The sequence below is a fragment of the Pristis pectinata genome, chromosome 5, assembly GCF_009764475.1.
Source record: "Pristis pectinata isolate sPriPec2 chromosome 5, sPriPec2.1.pri, whole genome shotgun sequence".
NCBI lineage: Eukaryota > Metazoa > Chordata > Chondrichthyes > Rhinopristiformes > Pristidae > Pristis > Pristis pectinata.
The window spans coordinates 44070897-44092526 of record NC_067409.1 but is presented as its reverse complement, the minus strand read 5'-3'; the positions used below and the strand labels follow the sequence as shown (position 1 = coordinate 44092526).

Below are 21630 nucleotides of genomic sequence, written 5' to 3'. Positions count from 1 at the left end.
AATTGTGCATCTTTAACACAACAAAAAATGAGAACCTCGAATGTCCTATTAATATACGTATTATTTATACTAAACATAAAAAAAATTGCTGGACATTAGATGTTGAAGATGTCATAAAATATTTGAGTCTTTGTCTTGTATCTAGACATAAAACATAAAAGCAGGATTTAACACTATGGACACTCTAAAGTTTCATACCGAGTATCCAGTTGTAAAAGGACAAACATCAAAAGAGAAGGTGCATCATTAATTCACCTACATCTCATTGGGAATCATTGATAAATCATGAATAATTATAAAGTGCTACTTGAGAAACAGGGATTTTTACACCCTCATGAGGGCAGAGGAGTTCTTGAGTGACATGAAATAGGTCCCCAAAATTATTAAATATTATGATTGTTCTAGGGATAAATGTGAAGTTGCCCATTTTGGTAGGAAAAAGCAGAAAGACAGTATTATTTCAATGGTGATATATTGGGAAATATCTATGTATAAAAGGAACCTGGATATCCTCGTACATCCTTGTGGTACGGCTACCTCATTTGCTAGAGGTTTTGTCTTAGTCACGCTATATAGTATAGACGGCCTTGGAGAGACTACACCTGGAATATCACGTGCAGGCTTGTTCTCCTTGCATAAGAAAGAACAAGTCGAAGTACCATCAGAGCATAAAAGCATAAAAAAAAACAAGTGTAGGAATAGCCATTTGGCCTTTTGAATCTGCTCTGCCATTCATCTAGATCATGCACTGTCCTCGTATCCCTTAATTTCCTTAATATGCTGAAATCTACTGATCTCCATTCTGAATGAACTTAGTCACTGAACTTCCACAGCAGGGAAACACAAAGATTCACCATCATCCGCATGAAGAAATTTTTCCTCGACTCGGTGCAAAATGGCCTACCCTTTTTTCTGAATTTGTGACCCCTGCATCCAACCTAAGGAGCACTGTAAGAATTCCATAAATTTCAGTGAGATATCCACCCATTGTTCTAAATTCTAGAGAATACAGGCCTAGTTTACTAAACCCCTCCTCACACAGCAAACCTGCCAACCCTGGAAACAGACCAGTGAATCCTTGTAGCACTCCCTCAACGGCAAGTACATCATTATTTAGAAATAAAGACTAAGACTGTAAGATGGTGAGATCACATCTGGAGCATTGTGTAGTCTTGGTCTCCTTCTCTAAACATTAATTGCTGTTAAATATACTTGAAAGGAAATTAGTATTATTAATTTTTAAAACCTATCAATTTATTAGGCAATTATAATAAGCTAACAAGAAATTCTTGGTTATTTGATTCTGAGCATTATTTTCAATTGTGATTGTCTATTTTATTGAGAGACCACACCCAAAGTACTGTGTGCAGATTTAGTCTCCTTATGCAAAGGAAATGTTTTCTTTGAAGGCAGTGCAGCAAAGGCCCATTAAATTTTTTCTGCAATGACAGATTGCATTATAACAAAAGATCAAGTAAAATAGGTCTATACTGTCTGGAGCCAAGAAGAATGAGAGATAACATAATTGGAACATCAGATTCACAGCAGCTTGAGAGGCTAGATGCTATGATTCCCCTGGTGGGAGAATCTAAAACCAAAATATGCAAACGTTTGGGCACCCCAGTCAAAATTTCTGTTACTGTGAATAGCTAAGCGAGTAAAAGATGACCTGATTTCCAAACAGCATAAAGTTAAAGATAACACATTTCTTTCATATTTTAAGATTACTTCTTTACTTCCATCTTTTACAGTTTCAAAATAACAAAAACGAAAAAGGGCCCGAAGCAAAAGTTTGAGCACCCTGCATGGTCAGTACTTAGTAACACCCCCTTTGGCAAGTATCACAGCTTGTAAACGCTTTCTGTAGCCAGCTAAGAGTCTTTCAATTCTTGTTTGGGGGATTTTTGCCCATTCTTCCTTGCAAAAGGCTTCTAGTTCTGAGAGATTCTTGGGCCATCTTGCATGCACTGCTCTTTTGAGGTCTATCCACAGATTTTCGATGATGTTTAGGTCAGGGGACTGTGAGGGCCATGGCAAAACCTTTAGCTTGTGCCTCTTGTGGTAGTCCATTGTGGATTTTGAGGTGTTTAGGATCGTTACCCTGTTGTAGAAGCCATCCTCTTTTCATCTTCAGCTTTTTTTTTTACAGATGGTGTGATGTTTGCTTCCAGAATTTGCTGGTATTTAATTGAATTCACTCTTCCCTCTACCGGTAAAATGTTCCCCGTACCACTGGCTGCAACACAAGCCCAAAGCATGGTCGATCCACTCCTGTGCTTAACAGTTGGAGAGGTGTTATTTTCATGAAATTCTGCACCCTTTTTTCTCCAAGCATACCTTTGCTCATTGTGGCCAAAAAGTTCTATTTTAACTTCATCAGTCCACAGGACTTGTTTCCAAAATGCATCAGGCTTGTTTAGATGTTCCTTTGCAAACTTCTGACGCTGAATTTTGTGGTGAGGATGCAGGAAAGGTTTTCCTCTGATGACTCTTCCATGAAGGTCATAGTTGTACGGGTGTTGCTGCACAGTAGAACAGTGCACCACCACTCCAGAGTCTGCTAAATCTTCCTGAAGGTCTTTTGCAGTCAAACAGGGGTTTTTTTTGATTTGCCTTTCTAGCAATCCTACAAGCAGTTCTCTGGGAAAGTTTTCTTGGTCTTCCAGACCTCAACTTAACCTCCACCATTCCTGTTAACTGCCATTTCTTAATTACATTATGAACTGAGGAAACGGCTACCTGAAAACACTTTGCTATCTTCTTATAGCCTTCTCCTTTGTGGGCATCATTTATTTTAATTTTCAGAGTGCTAGGCAGCTGCTTAGAGGAGCTCAGGACTGCTGATTGTTGGGACAAGGTTTGAGGAGTCAGGGTATTTATAAAGCTTTGAAATTTGCATCACCTGGCCTTTCCTAATGATGACTGTGAACAAACCATAGCCATAACAAGCTAGTGAAGGTCTGAGACCTTGGTAAAAGTTACCCGAGAGCTCAAATCTCTTGGGATGCCCAAACTTTTGCATGGTGTTCCCTTTCCTTTTTTCACTCTAAAATTGTACAAAACAAAAATAATACACTAATCTTGCTTAAAATGTTGAAAAGAATGTTTCATCTTTAAGACTTTTGGAGATCAGTTCACCTTCTACTCACTTAACTATTCACAGTAACAGGAATTTTGACCAGGGGTGCCCAAACTTTTGCATGCCACTGTACTCTAGGTAAAGGGGTTGGCCACTTAAATAAAAAGGAAATTCTTCCGAGAGTTGTAAACCTTTGGAGTTCTCTATCCGAGAGAGTTGCGGATGCCGAGTCACTGAGTTTATTCAAGACAGACAGATATTTGGACTATAGGGTCAAAAGGTGCGAGGAAGGAAAGTGTTAGGACCAAAGATGAGATCAGCCATGATCTTAAATGAATGGCAAAGCAGTTTCACGAGGCTGTATTATCTACTCCTGTTTCCAGTGATTTACATTTCTAGCTGCAAACATTCACCTGGTTAATCACCTGTCATTTATTTTATACTGTTGCTTTAACCAGTTAGCCTTAATTGATGCCATAATTGATCAACTGGAGTCAGTATATAAGGGAGTTCACGATCTGTAGTTTACACTTTGCTCATAATTTGCAATGCAAGGTTAAAATATAATTATCCATTCAGTCATGTTTGTCAAATATAAGATTTTTAAATACAACATATAAATTGTATTATCACTTTCTTTACTGATGATTGGAATGGTTATATTAGAGCAACATTTTGATAACCAAAAAAGATTCTCAAACCTCCCAGTGAATCAAGAAACTAAGTTCCCTCATTTTATTGTTCGAACAGTTAAAGCTACTCAAAAGTAAGATACGAACCATACAAAGGAATATTACATTCACTGCTAAATTTTTTAAAAGTTTAGTAACTGCTTTAACAAAATGTCAGTTACCATTTTGGATGATCGTCTGTGACCTTGAGAATCTCCCATGAATTGCTGTCATGTGCAACGGAGTCTTCCCATCTTTACTCTAAAACAGATTTAAATCATATAGTTATCACAGTGGCAACACTGTATTTCAACATAGTATGGCTCTATTTCTCCATCATCACAGAGTCTGTAAATGTCACTTACCATTGCTAACAACTAAAAAATCCAAGTTGAATAATTATATAATGTTTTACGCTTTTTAGGAATGTGATTACTTTTAACCATGTCATGTTGGTAAGTTAGCCTATGCAGTGTACTCACTCAACCCAAAAAAAAGATACTCAAATATCTAAACAGTTCAATGTGCAGTTCATCCATAAGGGAGACTTTAAGTAGGTCGGCCATTCCACATGAGTAGTTTCCAGGCTCCATGACACACTATTGGGAACTAAAATTCCAGGTCATATTTTCTTTTACTATGAACAGATTTATATTCACAGTATTAAATTATATTTCTATCACTTCCCCCAGAAAATCACTAAAAAAACCACTTGTACACACGTACCATTTCACTTAGGTTTCACTGATGAAATTATTTACCTGGACATTTATTTGGAGAAAATAAAGGAGGTAGAAGAAAAATGGACAAAAATAATAAATTCATATTGGTCTAAAGAGGAGGAAATAATAAACAATTTAACAAAACCAATGTAAAGGCAAACCTAGATCTTTTATATTTGCTCTTTTTGCCATCCTATATATACTTGTGAAGGGAAACGATTTCAATAGAAAAGAGCCATTCCTCTAGTACTGCACTGACATTCAATAACATTTCAGAAAGACCCCTCTTGTAACATCAATATAATGTTAGATTTTTAAATAATTTTGAAGCCAAGACTACCAAAATGGAGGGGCTAAAGTTACCAAAAAAGGCAAAGCCAAGATACGATTTCCAGTGAACTTGACAGTTGCCCATACAACACTTATTTGGGAATGAAGATGATCTAGATAACCATAAATCAGGCAACCCAATATTAATTGCATTCAAGGAGCCAGTGATCATAAAAAAACTCACTTCAAAAGACATGATATAACTTTGATTAGCCAATATGAAATTAAAATGGTAAACAATTTTGCAAGAAAAACTGGAGTCTGCTGTTCACAGGAAATACAGTAGTTATTGTTCACATGGATTTTTAAAAGGAATTTGAAAATATGTTGCCGTGGTCATTTGTTGATAAAATTAAGATTTGTAGTATCAAGTAGTGTGGGAATATGGATGTGGTTAAAGACCAAACCTGGAAATGACTAATACATGTTTCCCGAGCTACATTTTCAATTTGTGCACATATAAAAATAAACTGGACTTGAGAACAAATAACATATCAGCATTTTAAGCTGAAACAGGATTGCTCCTAACTTTAGTGGAATGGTAGGCATGATAGAGTGATACTACATTGAAGGAAGCCATTCAGCACATTGTTGCTATGCCAGCTCTATGCTGCAGCTTTCTAATCAATCCACTCCCCTGTCCTTTCCTCATAGACCTTATTTAAATTTCCCGTTTTCTTTGAAATCTGTTTTCACAATCCATTTGCACGGCATATTCCAGATTTCTAGCTGTCTAAATCAAAATGTTCACTCACGTAAACAGTAGAGTGAATACACCGATTTCAATAAAATACTACACTAAGTGATAAAACAGTTAAAGGAATTAAGATACAGAAAGACAAAATACAGAGTCAAATCTTTATATTTGAACTAATGGTTATGCTTTGGAATTTTGCACCATAGAAAGTACAGACTACAAATGGAACATGCGACTAAGTCTATAAAAACAGTTGTTTATGCTGCACTTAGAACACATTCATTGACTTTCCAGAGAGATTCTTCAATTTGTAATGGTTTAAGTGTGCATGCTAAAATAAAATCAAAGTTTTCAGAAATAGTTTCACAATAGATTCCACTCACGCCTCTTCCAGCCCCACCTCAGAACTCAGACTCTACTAACCCCTCCTGTAGTCAGACTCTTGGACAATACTCCTTCTACCTCCGCTGTCCTACTCCAAGCTCAAAACCCAACATGAACATTCCTTGTCCGTTTGAATCAAAGCTTGGAATCACCTACACCTTTCTTGCTAACTTGATAGTCTTAATGAAGCCTTACTACTCTGTTGAATTCCAGGACTGCAGGTAACAGACCTGATGCCTAATGGTGATCAGGCAGAAGAAGAGGGCAAGCGAGTCAGAGGGAGAGTGCGTTCCGAAGTATTTATCTTTGTACATTATTCACATTAAGTTAGTATGCAGGTATTGCAGATTGGCTTTTATTACAAGGAGGTTAGAGTACAAGATTAGAGAAGTATGCAACATTAAAGGAAACCATGCCTGGAGTACTGTATATTTGGTATCCTTATTCAGGAAGAATAAACCTACCTTGGTGGTAGTACAATGAAAATTCACTAGTTTGATAGCTGAAACTTTGATTGCTGGGATAAGGAATGATTAGTCAGACTATCTACATTCTTTGGAGCTTAAGAGGTGATCTCATTGAAACATTCATGAGAGAATTTATGTCAAAGGACTGATTTCTTTAATCAGAAAGTTTAAAGCCCAGAAGGCATAATTCCAGGATAAAAGGCCATTTTAGACCAAGATCAACAGGGCAGAACGGTAGCACAACAATTGGTAACGCTTTCTCAGAACAATAGGGACTCAAGTTTGATCCTGACCTTGGGTACTGTGTAGAGTTTACCTGTTCACTCCATTACCTTATGGTTTTCCCACAGTGCTCCAGTTTCCTCCCACATCGCAAAGATGTTCTGGTAGCTTAATTGCTACTGTAAATAACCACTAGTATTAGGTTAATGGCAAAAAGAATCAAAGGGGAGTTGATGGGCATCTGAGAGAGAATACATTACAGGGGTGCAGACAGAGGAGAAAAGGACCAATGGGATTGGTTGCAAGGACACCAGCTTGGATTCAGTGGACTAAACAACCTTCGATTAACCATGAGACCACAAGACATAGGAGCAGAATTAGGCCATTTGGCCCATTGAATCTGCTCCCCCATTCAATCATAGCTGATTTATTTCAACTCCATTCTCCTGCCTTCTCCCTGTAACTCTTAACCACTTTACTAATCATCAAGAACCTATCTTAAATACACCCAATGACTTGGCCTCCACAGCCCTCCGTGGCAACGAATTACACAGAATCACCACCCTCTGGCTGAAGAAATTCCTTCTCAGTTTTAAGGGGGCGTCCCTTTATTCTGACGTTGTGCCCTCGGATCCTAGACTCTCCTACTAATGGAGACATCCTCTCCATATCCACTCTATCCAGGCCTTTCAGTATTCAGTAGGTTTCTGAATAGTAGGCCCCCTCATCCTTCTGAACTCCATCAAGTACAGGCCCAGAGACATGAAACACTTCTCGTACATTAAGCCTTTCATTCTCAGGATCATTCTTGTGAACATCCCCTGGACCCTCTTAATGGCCAGCACACCTTTCCTTAGATACGGGGCTCAAAATTGCTCACGATATTCCAAATGCGGTCTGACCAATACCTTATAAAGCTTCAGCAGTACATCCTTGCTTTTATAGTTGAGTCCTCTCAAAAAAAATTGCTATTATTTGCATCTGCCTTCCTTACTACCAACTCAACCTGCGAGCTAACCTTAAGGGAATCCTGAACTACGATCCCAAGTCCCTTTGCACCTCTGATTTCTGAATTCTCTCCCCATTCACAAAAACTTTCACACCTGAATTATTCTTACCAAAGTGCATACCCCCATACTTCCCTACGCTGTATTCTGTCTACCACTCTCCTAACTTACCCATGTCCTTCTGTTGACTCCCTGCCTCCGCAACACTACCCATCACTCCACCTATCTTTGTATCGTCTGCAAACGTGCACCATGCCATCAGTTCTTTTATCCAGATCTTTAATGGATAAAGTGTGGTCCCAACACTGAGCCCTGTGGAACTCCACTAGTCACTGGCAGCCATCCTGAAAAGGATTCCCTTATCCCCCACTCTCTGCCTTCTGCCAGTCAGCCAATCTTCTATCCATTCCAGTACCTTGCCTCAAACACCATGGGCTCTTATTGTGTTTAGTAGCCTTGTGTGCAGCACCTTGTCAAAGGCCTTCTGAAAATCCAATGTAATAACGTCCACTGACTCTCCTTTGTCTAACCTGCTTATTACCTCCTCAAAGAATTCTAACAGACTTGTCAGGCAAGATCTCCCCTTAACAAAACAATGCTGACTTCACCCTATTTTATCACGTATTTCCAAGTACTCCGAAATTTCATCCTTAATAATGAATTCTAAAATCTTACCAACCACTGAGGTCAGACTAATCAGCCTATAACTTCCTATCTTTTGTCTCCCTCCCTTCTTAAACAGGGGTGTGAATTATGAATTGTGTCATTATGAATACAAGAATTCCAAAGGGTTGTGCATGTCTTAAAGAACTCTACCCCAGAGGGTCATGGACATTCACTGGGTCATAAACAGGACCTTTGGCCCATTATGTCTATGCTGATCATTAAGTACCTATCTATACTAGCCCCATTTACAAGCTCTTGGTCTGTAATTTCCTGTGTCTTGGTGATTCACGTGCTTGTCAAAATGGTTTTTAAATGTTGTGAGTGTATCTGCTTACACCAGCTTCCCAGATCTCAAGCACCCACTAGGTGGGAAAAAGTCTTTCTCAGATTCCCTCTGAACTTCGACTCCTCACCTTGAACCTACAAGCGCTGGCCTTAGATACCTCTGTCATGGGGAAAAGCTTCTAACTATCTAACCTTTTTATGTCTCTCATAATTTTGTACACCTCCATCAGGTCTCTCCTCACCCTCCTCTGCTCCAATGGAAACAGACCCAGCTTATCCAATTTCTCGTCATAAGTGAAACACTCCATACCCAGAAACATCCTGGTGAATCTACACCCTCTCCTGTGCAATCATGTCCATCCTATAGTGCGGCGACCAAAACTGCACATAATATTCCTAACCAACCATGGCCTGACCAATACTTTAGTGTTTTACCAAGACCTCCGTAATCTTATACTCTTTGCCTGGCTTATGAAGGCAAGCATCACTTATGCCCTCTTCACGATCCTTTCCACCTGTTATGCTACCATCAGGGATCTTTGGATGTACACCCAAGTTTTCTTGTTCCTCAATACTCCCTATGGACCTACCATTGATTGCACATGTGCTACCTTAATTAGAACCCCCACCCCACCAAATGTATCACCTTGTATTTACCAGGATTAAATTCCATCTGCCATTGTTCTGTCAATTTACCAGCTGATCATTCTGTAGCCTAAGACTACCTTCCTTACAATCAACACCAACAATTTTTATATCATCTGCAAACTTGCTAATCTTATCATATTTCCTATATTCACATCCAAGTTGTTAATATATATGGCAATGGGTCCTGGCACTGATCCCTGTGGTACACTGACGGTCAGAGGTTTCCAATCACAAAAGCAATACTCCACCAATAATGCGTCTCCTATTACCAAGTGAACTTCACATCCAATTTGCCAAATTGCCTTGGATCCCGTAGGCAGCAAACTTCATCTGGGGCCTTGTCAAAAGCCTTATTGAAGTCCAGTAAGCCACATCAACCATGTTGCCCTCATCAATATATTCATTTACCTCCTTAAAAAAATTCACTTAAATTTGTCAAACAGGAGCTCCCATCAACAAACCATGCCGATGAACCAATCCCTGCCTTTCCAAGTGCAGAATAAGTGCATGATCACATCAAATGATTACCAAGCCAAGTGGTTTATTCCTGTTGCTCCTGTTCATATCCCACTACTTTGCCAGACTTTCCACCATATTTCCATGGAATTGTTTACTCTCAAGTTACTCAGGACAAGATCCTTGAATTATTATAAAAGACGAGAGAATGGAGCTCTTCTTTAGAGCAGAGATGGAAAACAAATTGGTAACCACTGAGGGATTCTGATTAGGTAAATATAGAACATTCACCCTCTCTCCTGGTTGGCGATATGGTACTTAAGAGGACAATAAATCATAATTGAAGGTCAAGAAAATATTTGTTTCTTTGGATGTGGAACTACCTATGTGGAAGTGTAGTGGATGCAGAATCCATTTTTATAAATCATAAGAAGAATCAGGAAAACTTTATGGCATGCAAGGCTGCCTTTTGGCACAATGTGGCTGCACTGCTTGATTAAGAATTACTCAACTTGATCCCATCCTTCAACCATGTTCAGCCAGAAAGTGCAAAATAAGTAATCCATCTTGGCTTCCTCCTGAGATTTCTGTCACCACAGAAGCCAGTTTCCAGCAAATTTGATTCCTTCTATCTGATATCGAGAAACGGCCAAGACCATTGGATACAAGGCTATGGGACTAGACAGAATCCCAGCTGGAGTACCATAGACCTGCACTCCAGAGCTAGCTGCACTTCTTGTCAAAATGTTCCAGTACAGTTACAACATTGGCATCTACCTGACAATGTGGAAAATTACCCAGGTATATCCTATACACAAAAAGCAGGACAAATCCAATCTGGCTAATTACCACATAATCAGTCTACTCTCAGTTATCAGCAGTGATGGAAAATGGCAACGACAATGCTATCAATCGGCACTTACTTGTGAATAACCTGCTCACCACTGCCCAGTTTGGATTTTGCCAGGAGAACTCCACTCCAGCTCTCATCACAGCATTTGTCTAAACATGGACCAAAAGGTGAGAGGACAGTGCTGTTTTTGACAGAGTATGGCATCAAGGAGCGCTGGTAAAACTACAGTCAATGAGCATTAAAAGGGAAAAATACTCCCATGGTTGCAGTCATACCTCACACAAAGGAAGAAGGCTGTGGTGGCTGGAAACTAATCATCCCAGCCTCAGAACATCAATAAGGAGTTCATCAGGGCAGTGTCTTAGACACAATCATCTTTAGCTGCTTGATTAATGACCTTCCATCATAATGAAAGAACAGGGGACATTTGTTGATGATTGTGCAAAATTCAGTTCCATTCACTAGTCCTCAGCAAATGAAGCAGTCCATGCTTGCTGCAGGATCCAGAAAACATTCAGGCACAGGCTGATGAGTGGCATGTAGCATCCTCAACAGAGAAGTGCCTGGCAACTATCTCCAACTAGAGAGAGTCTAGCCACATACTCTTGACAGTCAATGGCTTTATCATCACCAAGTTTCCCACTGTCAACATCCTGGGGGGTGTGGGGGGGTCGTGGGTCAGCACTGGAACTCAACTGGACTGGCCACATTAATACAGTTACTACAAGAGTAGATTATCTTGCAGCCAGTGAGTCACCTTCCTGACACTTCAAAGCCTTTCTACCATCTCCAAAGGCATAAATCAGGTGCGAGATGGATTATTCTCCACTTGCCTGGATGAACGTGGCAACTTGATTGGCATCTCATCCACCACTCTAAACATTCATTTTCCAAACCACTAAAGTACATAGCTGTATCTACAAGATACATATTACAAAATATGGTTTCTCTGATGTCACCCCACAACCTGTTACCTGTAGCACCAAGAACAAAGAGAACAGGGCCAAGGGAACACCAACTGCGCAAATTCCTTTGTTGCACACGAACCAATTTGAAAATATATCACCATTGCTGCATCTAAATTCTGGAACTCCATATGCAACAGCACTGAGTACCTTCACAATTCACAAGAAGGACTGCAGCAGTTCAAGGCAACGGTTCACCACTATAGTACCTTCTCAAGGGCAATTAGGTATGGGCAAATCAATACTGGTCTTGCTAATGAAGGAAATGGAAATCACACTGAATAGAGGTGTCTTTGAAAGTCTGAGTTTAGAAACCGTTATGGTAGAAGGAGCATTTTTCTGCATCACCATATTTTCACTACAATCAATTAGGATACATTCAACAAAACAACTTTGATGCTAAAATTGAATTAAATACTGCATTTCCTAAAACTGGTAGCCTTCACTGAAGCACCACCTGTGTATAGCATTTTCAAATTGAAATGGAGCCAATAAACTGGAAATTTTTTCGAAATTATACTGAGTAGGTGATAGTTAAGTGGAACTTATTAACAGATAGGACAGATGGAATGAAGCTCCTTCAAGAGGCAAGATCTGTGGATGCATTAAGACAATGAACTTTGGAAGTGCAATACGGAGCTTCAGTCTTGATGCAGCTACAGTTGTGATGCAGAAATGGATAATAGAATGACAGGCTGCACATCGATTTTAAAGCTTAGCTAACTGCCAAAAGGGTTGGATTCAATACGAGTAAAGGGAAGGATTCAGGAAGTTAAGATGCAGCCATAATGACAAGAGCAATCAGAATGAAGGGAGGATATTCAGCAATTGTTACAGTTATAATGGCAACTTGGGTCAAAACCATCTTGAAGGTGGGACGGAATCCACTTTGGAGAAATTTAAATGCATACTGCTGATAGAGGTGGACAAGATGGTTGAATTGGGTGATGTGAATGTTTAAAACCTTATAAAGTAAAAGGAACATAGACATAATCTTAGAGAAAATAGAAGTTCAGGAAATGTTATTACATTTTAAGCTGATCTACTGCTGAATGCACAAAGGAAGCACAATTTACATCATGAACAAAAAGTAAGAAGTCCATTTTTGAAGGGAAATTAGATGAAACATGCACACTTTCAACTGACAAAAACTGATTTCCTCCTGTCAAAATCTTAACTAGAACCAAAGTCCAAAACGTGTAATTAACTTTTACATGCATTTACTCTAGTTTCTGGAAGCTAACAATTCAATTAGGACATACAATCTGCAAGGGAAAATATCAATGTATAAAAATTATGGAGAAAAATCTACATTTCATAGGTTACTGACACCAAAAATAAAATCTTTACATCTTCTTATTCAGCTCAGTTTTCAGCACAGCAAATGTGAGAATTTTATTTCCATTTACTCACAACAGACCTGTAATATTCCTTACCTTAATATTCACTTCTGCCCCATTACTGACCAATAGTTCTAAACACAATGCACCATGTGTTGAAGCAGCAGCAAAATGCAATGGGGTGAAGCCCTTCTCATTCACTTGGTTGACATTTGCTCCACAGTCAATGAGCTCATTCACAACTACATCCTGGCCATTATAACAGGCCACATGAAGAGGGGTATTTCCATATGCATTTGGTTCATTAATCTGTTGAAGTATGTAACAGTAAATGGTCACAACACTTCACACAAAAAAACCTTGCATTGCTCATAAAATTCAAGAATTCCACAAGTCTCAAAACCAAGAAACAAGCCCAAGTTTTAAAAATGTCAACATTCCTTGTCATCAGCAAAATGATGTTTAACAATGCATTGAGGAATAAATTTAACTTTGCTCATTCAATACTTTATTTCTTTGCATTAACAGTGACTTTGTTCATTATTTTAAACTAAATTATTCACAAAAAATACATTAAATTAATTGGATATAAGGCAGTGCTAGTTGGAGGTTGTTCAGAATCTAACCAATTAATAAGAGCAAAATAATAATGTGTCGGAGATTACAACTTTCAGTGAAAAGAAACTAAAGATGCAAAACCACCCTCATGTTAAATAGAAAGAAACTGCAACCAGCAGCCTCTTAAAAGCAGATGGTTCAACTATGTTTTTATTGGTGACAGGACAAAGTGAGCTTCTATATCAACAAAAACAAAATATTGCAATTACTTGAGTTTGGCAGCATCTCCATAGAGAGAAAAATCCACAATCAATTTTACAGATGCTTCTTAATTTGCTGAGTATTACTACTTTTAGTATCCAATGAATTTTGATTTTCTGCTGTTAGGATATGAAAGACTTTTTGATGTTCCTGAGTAAGTAAATTCCCTCATCCCATATTTCTCACATGGGATAAGGGAATGCTGTGGAAATCTACATCCTTTTAACAAAAATACGTAACTAGAACCTGCATAATATATATAACTACATGAAATACTTAACTAGAACTTGTATTTTGCTCTTATTTATTTTGCTGGAATTGTCAAGGTGTCAATAAGAATATAAGGTACAGGCATTACCACATTTCATGACAAGAAATTAGATACTAATTGGCAGAATATATAGTAACTTTTATTTTAAAACACCCAAAAGGAACAAACAATGAAGTTATGAAAAATCCATGCCTGTGAGTAAGAAACATTGGAAGTTTGGTAAAAATGTGGTAACGTTTCACCATTATAACAAATTCTTACCTATAAGTAAGCTACATAGAAAAGTAAACTGTGGCTGAATTATTCTCACATTTAACAAAATGGACTGAAATTTATTGACTTACATCAACTCCAAGGTCCAGCAGATACTTGACTACACTGAGCATTCCACTGGAAGCTGCAGCATGAAGTGGAGTATAAGCTTTCTTATCCTTGCATGTTACTTCAGCTCCATGTGCTACCAACAATTTAATCACTTCAATGTGACCTATGAAAAGAATGACATGCAGTCACTGACAATACAAAATACATTGACTCAATACATTCTAATGTAATTGATTTATTAAAACTATAGAATGCATCCTAATAGCTATTTTGCAATGGAATTTCACTGGAGCTAATATCAACAGGAAAATACATTTTGAAAAGGGTTGTACTCAGCCTCAGTAACTATATTGCTTCTAGAGGATTTATTATACACAAGAACAAATTGTTGTACTAATACCATATTTTGGCTTGGTTGACCATTCAAAAAGAAACAGGAAATGGTAGAAGGGAGATGGGGATACAAGTGTTACCATCGAAATCTTGGATTACTGAACTGCCACAATCCTCAATTGAGAGAGGCAGGACCTTGCATAACATAATGCTATTGTGTTTTGGAGGAGGTAGATTGGGGAGAGACGGGACAGGGAAAGGAGGACAAAAAAAAACTAATGACTCACTAAGCCATGACTCCAAACTTAGTTGGCTGGCAAACCTGTCAAAAATAATGAACTTTTCATTTAAAATGAATTTTTAAAAAATCAATGAAGCAATTAAATAAAAAATCCTTCCATTTTAAGCACTGGCAAATAACTAAAACAATTAAGAATATTTAACAAATTAACCTAACACTTAACATGCTCCTTCCCAGTTAGGATGCTCCATTTAAAAGCATAGAGTCACTATTCCAATGCCAGGTCTCCACTGGGGTAGTCTTAGCAGGCAGATTCTCCAGCTGCTGAATGGCCACAAGTGGATGCTCCACCACTGGACTTCATGTGGTGTCTAACACTGTAGTACAGTCAGAAAATAACAAAGAGGTGCCAATACGTTCAGAACTCCACATTTGTGCAAGATGCTGGCCTGTGAATGTACATTATAATGGCCTACGACATTTGTATGGGCTCATAGCAATGTTGTGACAGACAGAACAAGTAAAAGTATAGATTCAGTGATGTATAGAATTTCTTATATTCCTTTTCAGCCTTTCAGGAACTCCATATCTCATACTCTTCTCCAGAGTTAATTTTGTCTGACAATTAAATCATGTGCTTGGGCAATCCTGCTTGCAACTTGGTCTCAGCATGTAACCCATGCTGTAGCACCATGCCTTTGAACCCACGTACATTCCTGAATTTGAACTTTCCTACAAAACTGCCAATGACAACTAACAATTTGCCATCCCTCATGTCTCAGGAAAACTAAAGTTCTCAATCATCAGATATACCATTTTGACATCCATTTCAATTTTAAAACCCATCTTACTTGAAACATCTGTGATGCTACTGATGTGAACGTCTTTAATTACACCAATATCAAATGGCATGCAGGGTATGAAATGGTCGGAAGGGCAGAAAAATACAAAAGACGTGAAGGAGAATGTCGCAAAGTTAACAAAGAAGAGGATAACGAAGGATTGGGGGGGGGGGGGGGGGGGGGGGGTGGGTGGTGGAAACTGGGCAGGATAAATGGATGGTAAGCTGCCTCTTTGGAAAAACTGCCATTTTGAACTCCTCATTGTACAGTTGGTATGATACACCAACGAACACCAGATACATCCAATCAAAAGGCTTTTTGTCTGAGGGGGTACACCATCATTTTGATATATTGTGTGCATATTGTATGCAGTTAAACAGAGGTGGGATGCGGTTCATAAAGAGGGAGAACTGCTCCACTACCAGACAGAATCTGTGTTTATTGACCTAATGGTCATCTTTTATGATCTTAAAAGCATTCATATTGTAGGAGAATATAAAAAGGAATCACAAAAGCATGGTGATAATCATGGGGGATTTTATGGACCATAAAAATCAGAAGGGCAATGGAAGGCTAAATGAGAAGTTCGTGGTACTTTTAATAAATAGTTACTTCAAACAGCACATTCTAGAGACAACCAGAGATCAGGCTGTACTAGATCTGGTATTGTGCATACTGGATTAAAAATGACTTCAAAGTGAAGATGCCCATAGATAGCTGCAATCATAAAATAATTATATTCAGTTTGTGAGATAGAATGGATACAAGACTAATATTTTAAACATAAACAAAGGTAACTACGCCAACATGAGAAACAAACTAACTAAAGTGAACTGACAAATTAGGTTAAGAGACCAGTCAGTTAAGATGTAGTGGCAACAAACAATCTGCTGGAAGAACTCAGCGGGTTGAGCAGCACCTGTGGAAGGAAAGGAACTGTCGACGTTTCGGGTCAAAACCCTGCATCAGTCCTGGACACAACATTTCAGAAATTTTCAATTTCTGGAGGAGGAACGCAGAAAATTTTCAACAAACAGGGAAAATATTACTGAATAAATGGTTGCACCTGTGTCTGACAAGTCTCTGAGTGCTTGTAGACTTCATCTTAGAGTCTTAAAAGTGTTTAGTGAGATAGGAGAGACATTGGTTTTAGTTTTCCAAACTCTTCTAGCTTCAGGGAAGGTTCCATTAAACTGGAACATAGCAAATATAACCCCATTTTCAAAAAGGATAGGAGATGGAATGCAGGAAGCTCCAATGAAAATTAAAAAACCTCAGTTACTGAAAATCTGAAATAAAAAAAAATGCTGGAAAGACTTCAGCAGGTCAGGCAGCATCTGTGGAAAGAGAATCAGAGTTAAGACTTCAGGTCGATGACTCTTCTCAAATACCAGTTCAATGGTTACTAAATTTGTTGATAGCACAAATATAGTAAAGGTAGTGAAGAGAACATAATAATGCTAAAATGGATTAAGGACAGGTTAATTGAATGGGCAAAGACCATGCAAATGAAGTATATTGTGAAATTGTCCATTTTAGCCAACAAAATATTATTTAAAAGGTTAGATATTGCAGAGCCCTAAGGAGCAGAGAGATCTGGGTATCCTAGTGCAAGATTTCCAGAAGGATGGTATGTTGATCCAGCAAGCAATTAGGAAAGCTACCAGAATGTTCTCACTTATTGCTAGGAGAATGCAACATAAAAGTTTGTGTTTCAGTTGTACGAGATATTGGTGAAAACACAGTACCGTGTACAGTATTGTTCCCTTTCCATAAGGAAACACATTGGAAAAAGCTCAGAGAAGGTTTTTAGAACTAATAGCTGGAATAGGTGAGTTGTCTTATGGGGAAAGGTGGGAGGCAGCATAAAGGAAATTACAGACCTATTAGTCTGATGACGGTGGTGGGAAAGTTAATGGAATCGATCCTTAAGGATGAAGTTATAGAATACCTGGAGGTGCAAGGCAAGATAGGACCAAGCCAGCATGGTTTTGTGAAGGGAAGATCCTGCCTGACCAACCTATTGGAGTTTTTTGAAGAAATCACAGGTAGGGTGGATAAGGGAGAGGCAGTAGATGTTGTGTATTTAGACTTTCAAAAGGCCTTCGACAAGGTGCCGCATAAGAGACTGATTAATAAGATGAGAGATCATGGAATTACAGGTAGGATAACAGAACGGGTGGAGCATTGGCTGGTTGGCAGGAAGCAAAGGGTGGGAATAAAAGGATCTTGTTCTGGTTGGCTACCGGTTACTAGTAGTGTTCCGCAGGGGTCGGTGTTGGGGCCGCTTCATTTTACTCTGTACATTAACAATTTGGATGATGGAGTAAATAGTTTTGTGGCTAAGTTTGCAGATGACACCAAGATAGGTGGAGGAGTAGGGAGCATTGAGGAGACAGGAAAGGTTGCAGAGAAACCTAGATAGTTTAGGAGAATGGGCAAGGAAATGGCAGATGAGATTCAATGTTGAGAAATATGCCGTTGTACACTTTGGAAACAGAAATAAATGGGCAGATTATTATCTAGAAGGAGAGAAAATTCAAAGTACAGAAGTACAAAGGGAGTTGGGGGTACTCGTGCAGGATACCTTAAAGGTTAACCACCAGGTCAGACTGGTGGTAAAGAAAGCGAATGCTCGGCATTCATTTCGAGAGGTATAGTGTATAAAAGTAAGGAAGTGTTGATAAGGCTCTACGGGGCACTAGTGAGGCCTCATTTGGAATACTGTGCACAGTTTTGGGCCCCATATTTTGGGAAGGATGTGCTGATGTTGGAGAGGGTTCAGAGGAGATTTACGAGGATGATTCCCGGAATGAAAGGGAATGAGTGTTTGTCGGCTCTTGGACTGTACTCATTGGAGTACAGAAGAATAAAGACGGGACCTCATAGAAACATTTAAAATGTTGAAAGGACTGGACAGAGTAGATGTGGCCAAGCTGTTTCCCTTGGAGGGTGAGTCCAGGACCAGAAGGCACAATCTTAGAATTAGAGGGTACAGGTTTAAACAGAGATGAGGAGAAATTTCTTTAGCCAGAGGGTGGTGAATTTGTGGAATTCCTTGCCACGTACAGCAGTGGAGGCCAGATCATTGGAGGCGTTTAAGGAAGAGATAGATAAATAAATAGATATCTAATTAGTCGGGGTATCAAGGGATATGGGGATAAGGCCGGAAATTGGGGTTCAATAGTTTCTTTTTGTTTTTGCCTCCCCCCCCCCCCCCCCCCACAATTTCTCATTTCTTTTTAGCAAACTCAATGGGCTGAATGGCCTACTTCTGCTCCCCTGTCTTGAGATCTTGTGAAGGTTGGACAGACTAGGAGCTTGAGAGAGAGAGGGAACTTGATTGAAACTTGAGGGAATATGATCCTCACAGTTCTTGGCAGGATGGATGTGGAGAGAATGATTCCTCTTGTGAGGGAATCTAAAACTAGAGGATGCCTTTAAAAATAAGGGATTAACTACTTAAGACAGAGATAAGGCAAAATGTCTGTTCTCAGAAGGTCACAAGCCTTGGAGTTCTCTCCCTTAAAGTGCAGTGCAAGCAGAGTATTTGACTGTGCTTAAGGCAGAGACAGAGAGACTTTTGATAAATGAAGGGGTGAAAATGGAAATACAAAGATGAAGTCACAATCAAGTCAGCCACAATCTCATTAAGCAGCAGAGTAGGACCAAGTGACCTACTCCTGTTTCTCATTCATACATCCACGTGAAGGAGATTGAAAGGGGTAAACAGAAGAAACTTCCATTTGAGCAAATCTAGAACTAGAGACAATAAATACTTGATTGTCACCAATAAATCTAATAAGGGATTCTGCAGAAAGCTCTTTACCCTGAAGTGGTTAGCATCTGGAACTCTTTATCATAGGAATTGTTAAGATAAATAGCACAGATGCACTTTGGGAGAACCAGACACATCCATGAGGGAAGAGAGAATGCTTTGAAAGAGCAATATGAAACAGGATGGCAAAGGGGGCTGGCAGACAATTTATGAGGAAGATAAAACGCAGCATGGACCAGCTTGCAGAATTGGCTGCTTCCATACAGTAAGTTTTATGTAATTACATTTAAAACCACATAAAAGAACAACAACGTTATAACAGTGAAACCATTTTTCTACACAATGTGCAACTTTAATGTGAAACCTAACAGCACAAATGGCAGTGATGTTTCACTCCCCAATGAGCTTAATGCCTTTTATGCATGCTTTGAAAGGGAGAATAACACTAGACCTGTGCGAATCCCCACAGCATCTGGCGACCCTGTGATTCTGTCTCAGAGGCTGATGTGAGAACCTCCTTCAAGAGGGTGAACCCTTGAAAAGCGTTAGGCCCCGACAGTGTACCTGGCCGGGTACTGAAGACCTGTGCTGACTAACTGGCTGGAGTGTTCAAGGACATCTTCAACCTCTCACTGCTGTAGTTTGAGGTTCCCTTTTGCTCTTCAAAAGGGCAGCAAGCATACTGGTGCCCAAGAAAAGCAGCGTGAGCTGCCTCAAGACTATCGCACGGTAGCACTCACATCTGTGATGAAGTGCTTTGAGGAGGCTGGTCATGGCTAGAATTAATTCCTGCCTAAGGACCTGGACCCGCTGCAATTTGCCTACCGCCACAAAAGGTCTACAGCTGACGCAATCTCACTAGCTCTCTACTCTGCTATGGAGCACCAAGACAACAGCAAAACATACATCAGGCTGCTATTTATCAATTACAGCTCGGCATTCATCATCCCTTACTATTAATCAACAAGCTTAAAAACCTGGGCCTCTGTACCCAGATCCTCGACTTCCTTATCACGAGACCACAGTCAGTGTGGATCAGTAACAACATCTCCTCCTTACTGACAATCAACACAGGTGCACCTCAAGGATGCATGCTTAGCCCTCTGCTCTAATCTCTCTACACTCATGACTATGTGGCAAAGACCAGCTCAAACACTATGACACTACTGTTATTGGTAGAATCTCAGATGGCGACGAGGAGACAAACAGGAATGAGACAGATTTGCTGGTTGAGTGATGTCGCAACAACAACCTCACACTCAACGTCAACAAGACCAAGGAATTGATTGTGGACTTCAGGAAGGGGAAGTCGGGAGAATACACCCATTGAGGGGTCAGCAGTGGAAAGGATGAGCAGCTTCAAGTTCCTGGCATCAACATCTCGAAGGATCTATCCTGGGCCCAACACATTGATGCAATCACAAAGGCAGCACCCCAGCTGCTCTACTTTGTTAGAAGTTTGAGGAGATTTGGAATGTCACCAAAGATTCTTGCAAATTTCTATAGATGTCAGGTGGAGAGCATTCTGACTGGTTGCATCACAGCCTGTATGGAGGCTCCAATACACAGGATCGCAAGAGGCTGCAGAGGGCTGTAGCCTCAGCCAGCCCTATCATGGGCACAACTCTCTCCACCATTGAGGACATCTTCAAGAGGCAGTGCCTCAAGAAGGTGGCATCCATCATTAAAGACCCTCACCATCTGGGACATGGCCTCTTCTCGTTACTACCATCGAGGAGGGAGGTACAGGAGTCTGAAGAACCACATTTAATGATTTAAGAACAGCTTCTTCCCTTCTGCCATCAGATTTCTGTCCATGAACACTACTTTGTTATTCCTTTTCCTGTTGCACTATTTATTTATTTTGTAATTTATAGTAATTTTATGTCTTTGCACTGTACTGCTGCTGCAAAATAACAAATTTCACTACATACAAGTCAGTGATAATAAACCTGATTCTGAATAAAATGAAAGCTTAACACACAATTTGGACTCCCCAAACTGCATTTCATATAGATCGTATTCTGTAAAAGTGCCAACTTGACTGCCAGCTCAGCTGGTTTCCCTCTTGCTTTATGGAAGCTGAAGCACACACTCCTACCAAAAGTGGGCCCACCTTTCAAGCACACTATTCCACTATATGCCTGATTGCATATTTTCAAACCCCTCCCCACTCTCATAAAATTAAATCCACAGCACTAATTTTCTGTAGGAAATAATCTACTTTAAG

General features: G+C 39.5%; 1 protein-coding gene across 1 annotated transcript in view; it reads right to left on the bottom strand.

Annotated features, from left to right (window-relative positions):
- The window catches only part of ankrd28b (ankyrin repeat domain 28b), a 122954-nt gene that overhangs the window by 60916 nt on the left and 40408 nt on the right, over positions 1-21630 (bottom strand). Inside the window, exons 8-10 of the mRNA XM_052015873.1 lie at positions 14227-14369; positions 12889-13101; positions 3933-4011 (exon numbers count right to left, since the gene is read on the bottom strand). Coding sequence (XP_051871833.1) covers positions 3933-4011; positions 12889-13101; positions 14227-14369 — 435 coding nt within the window. The remainder of the gene's footprint in view (positions 1-3932; positions 4012-12888; positions 13102-14226; positions 14370-21630) is intronic.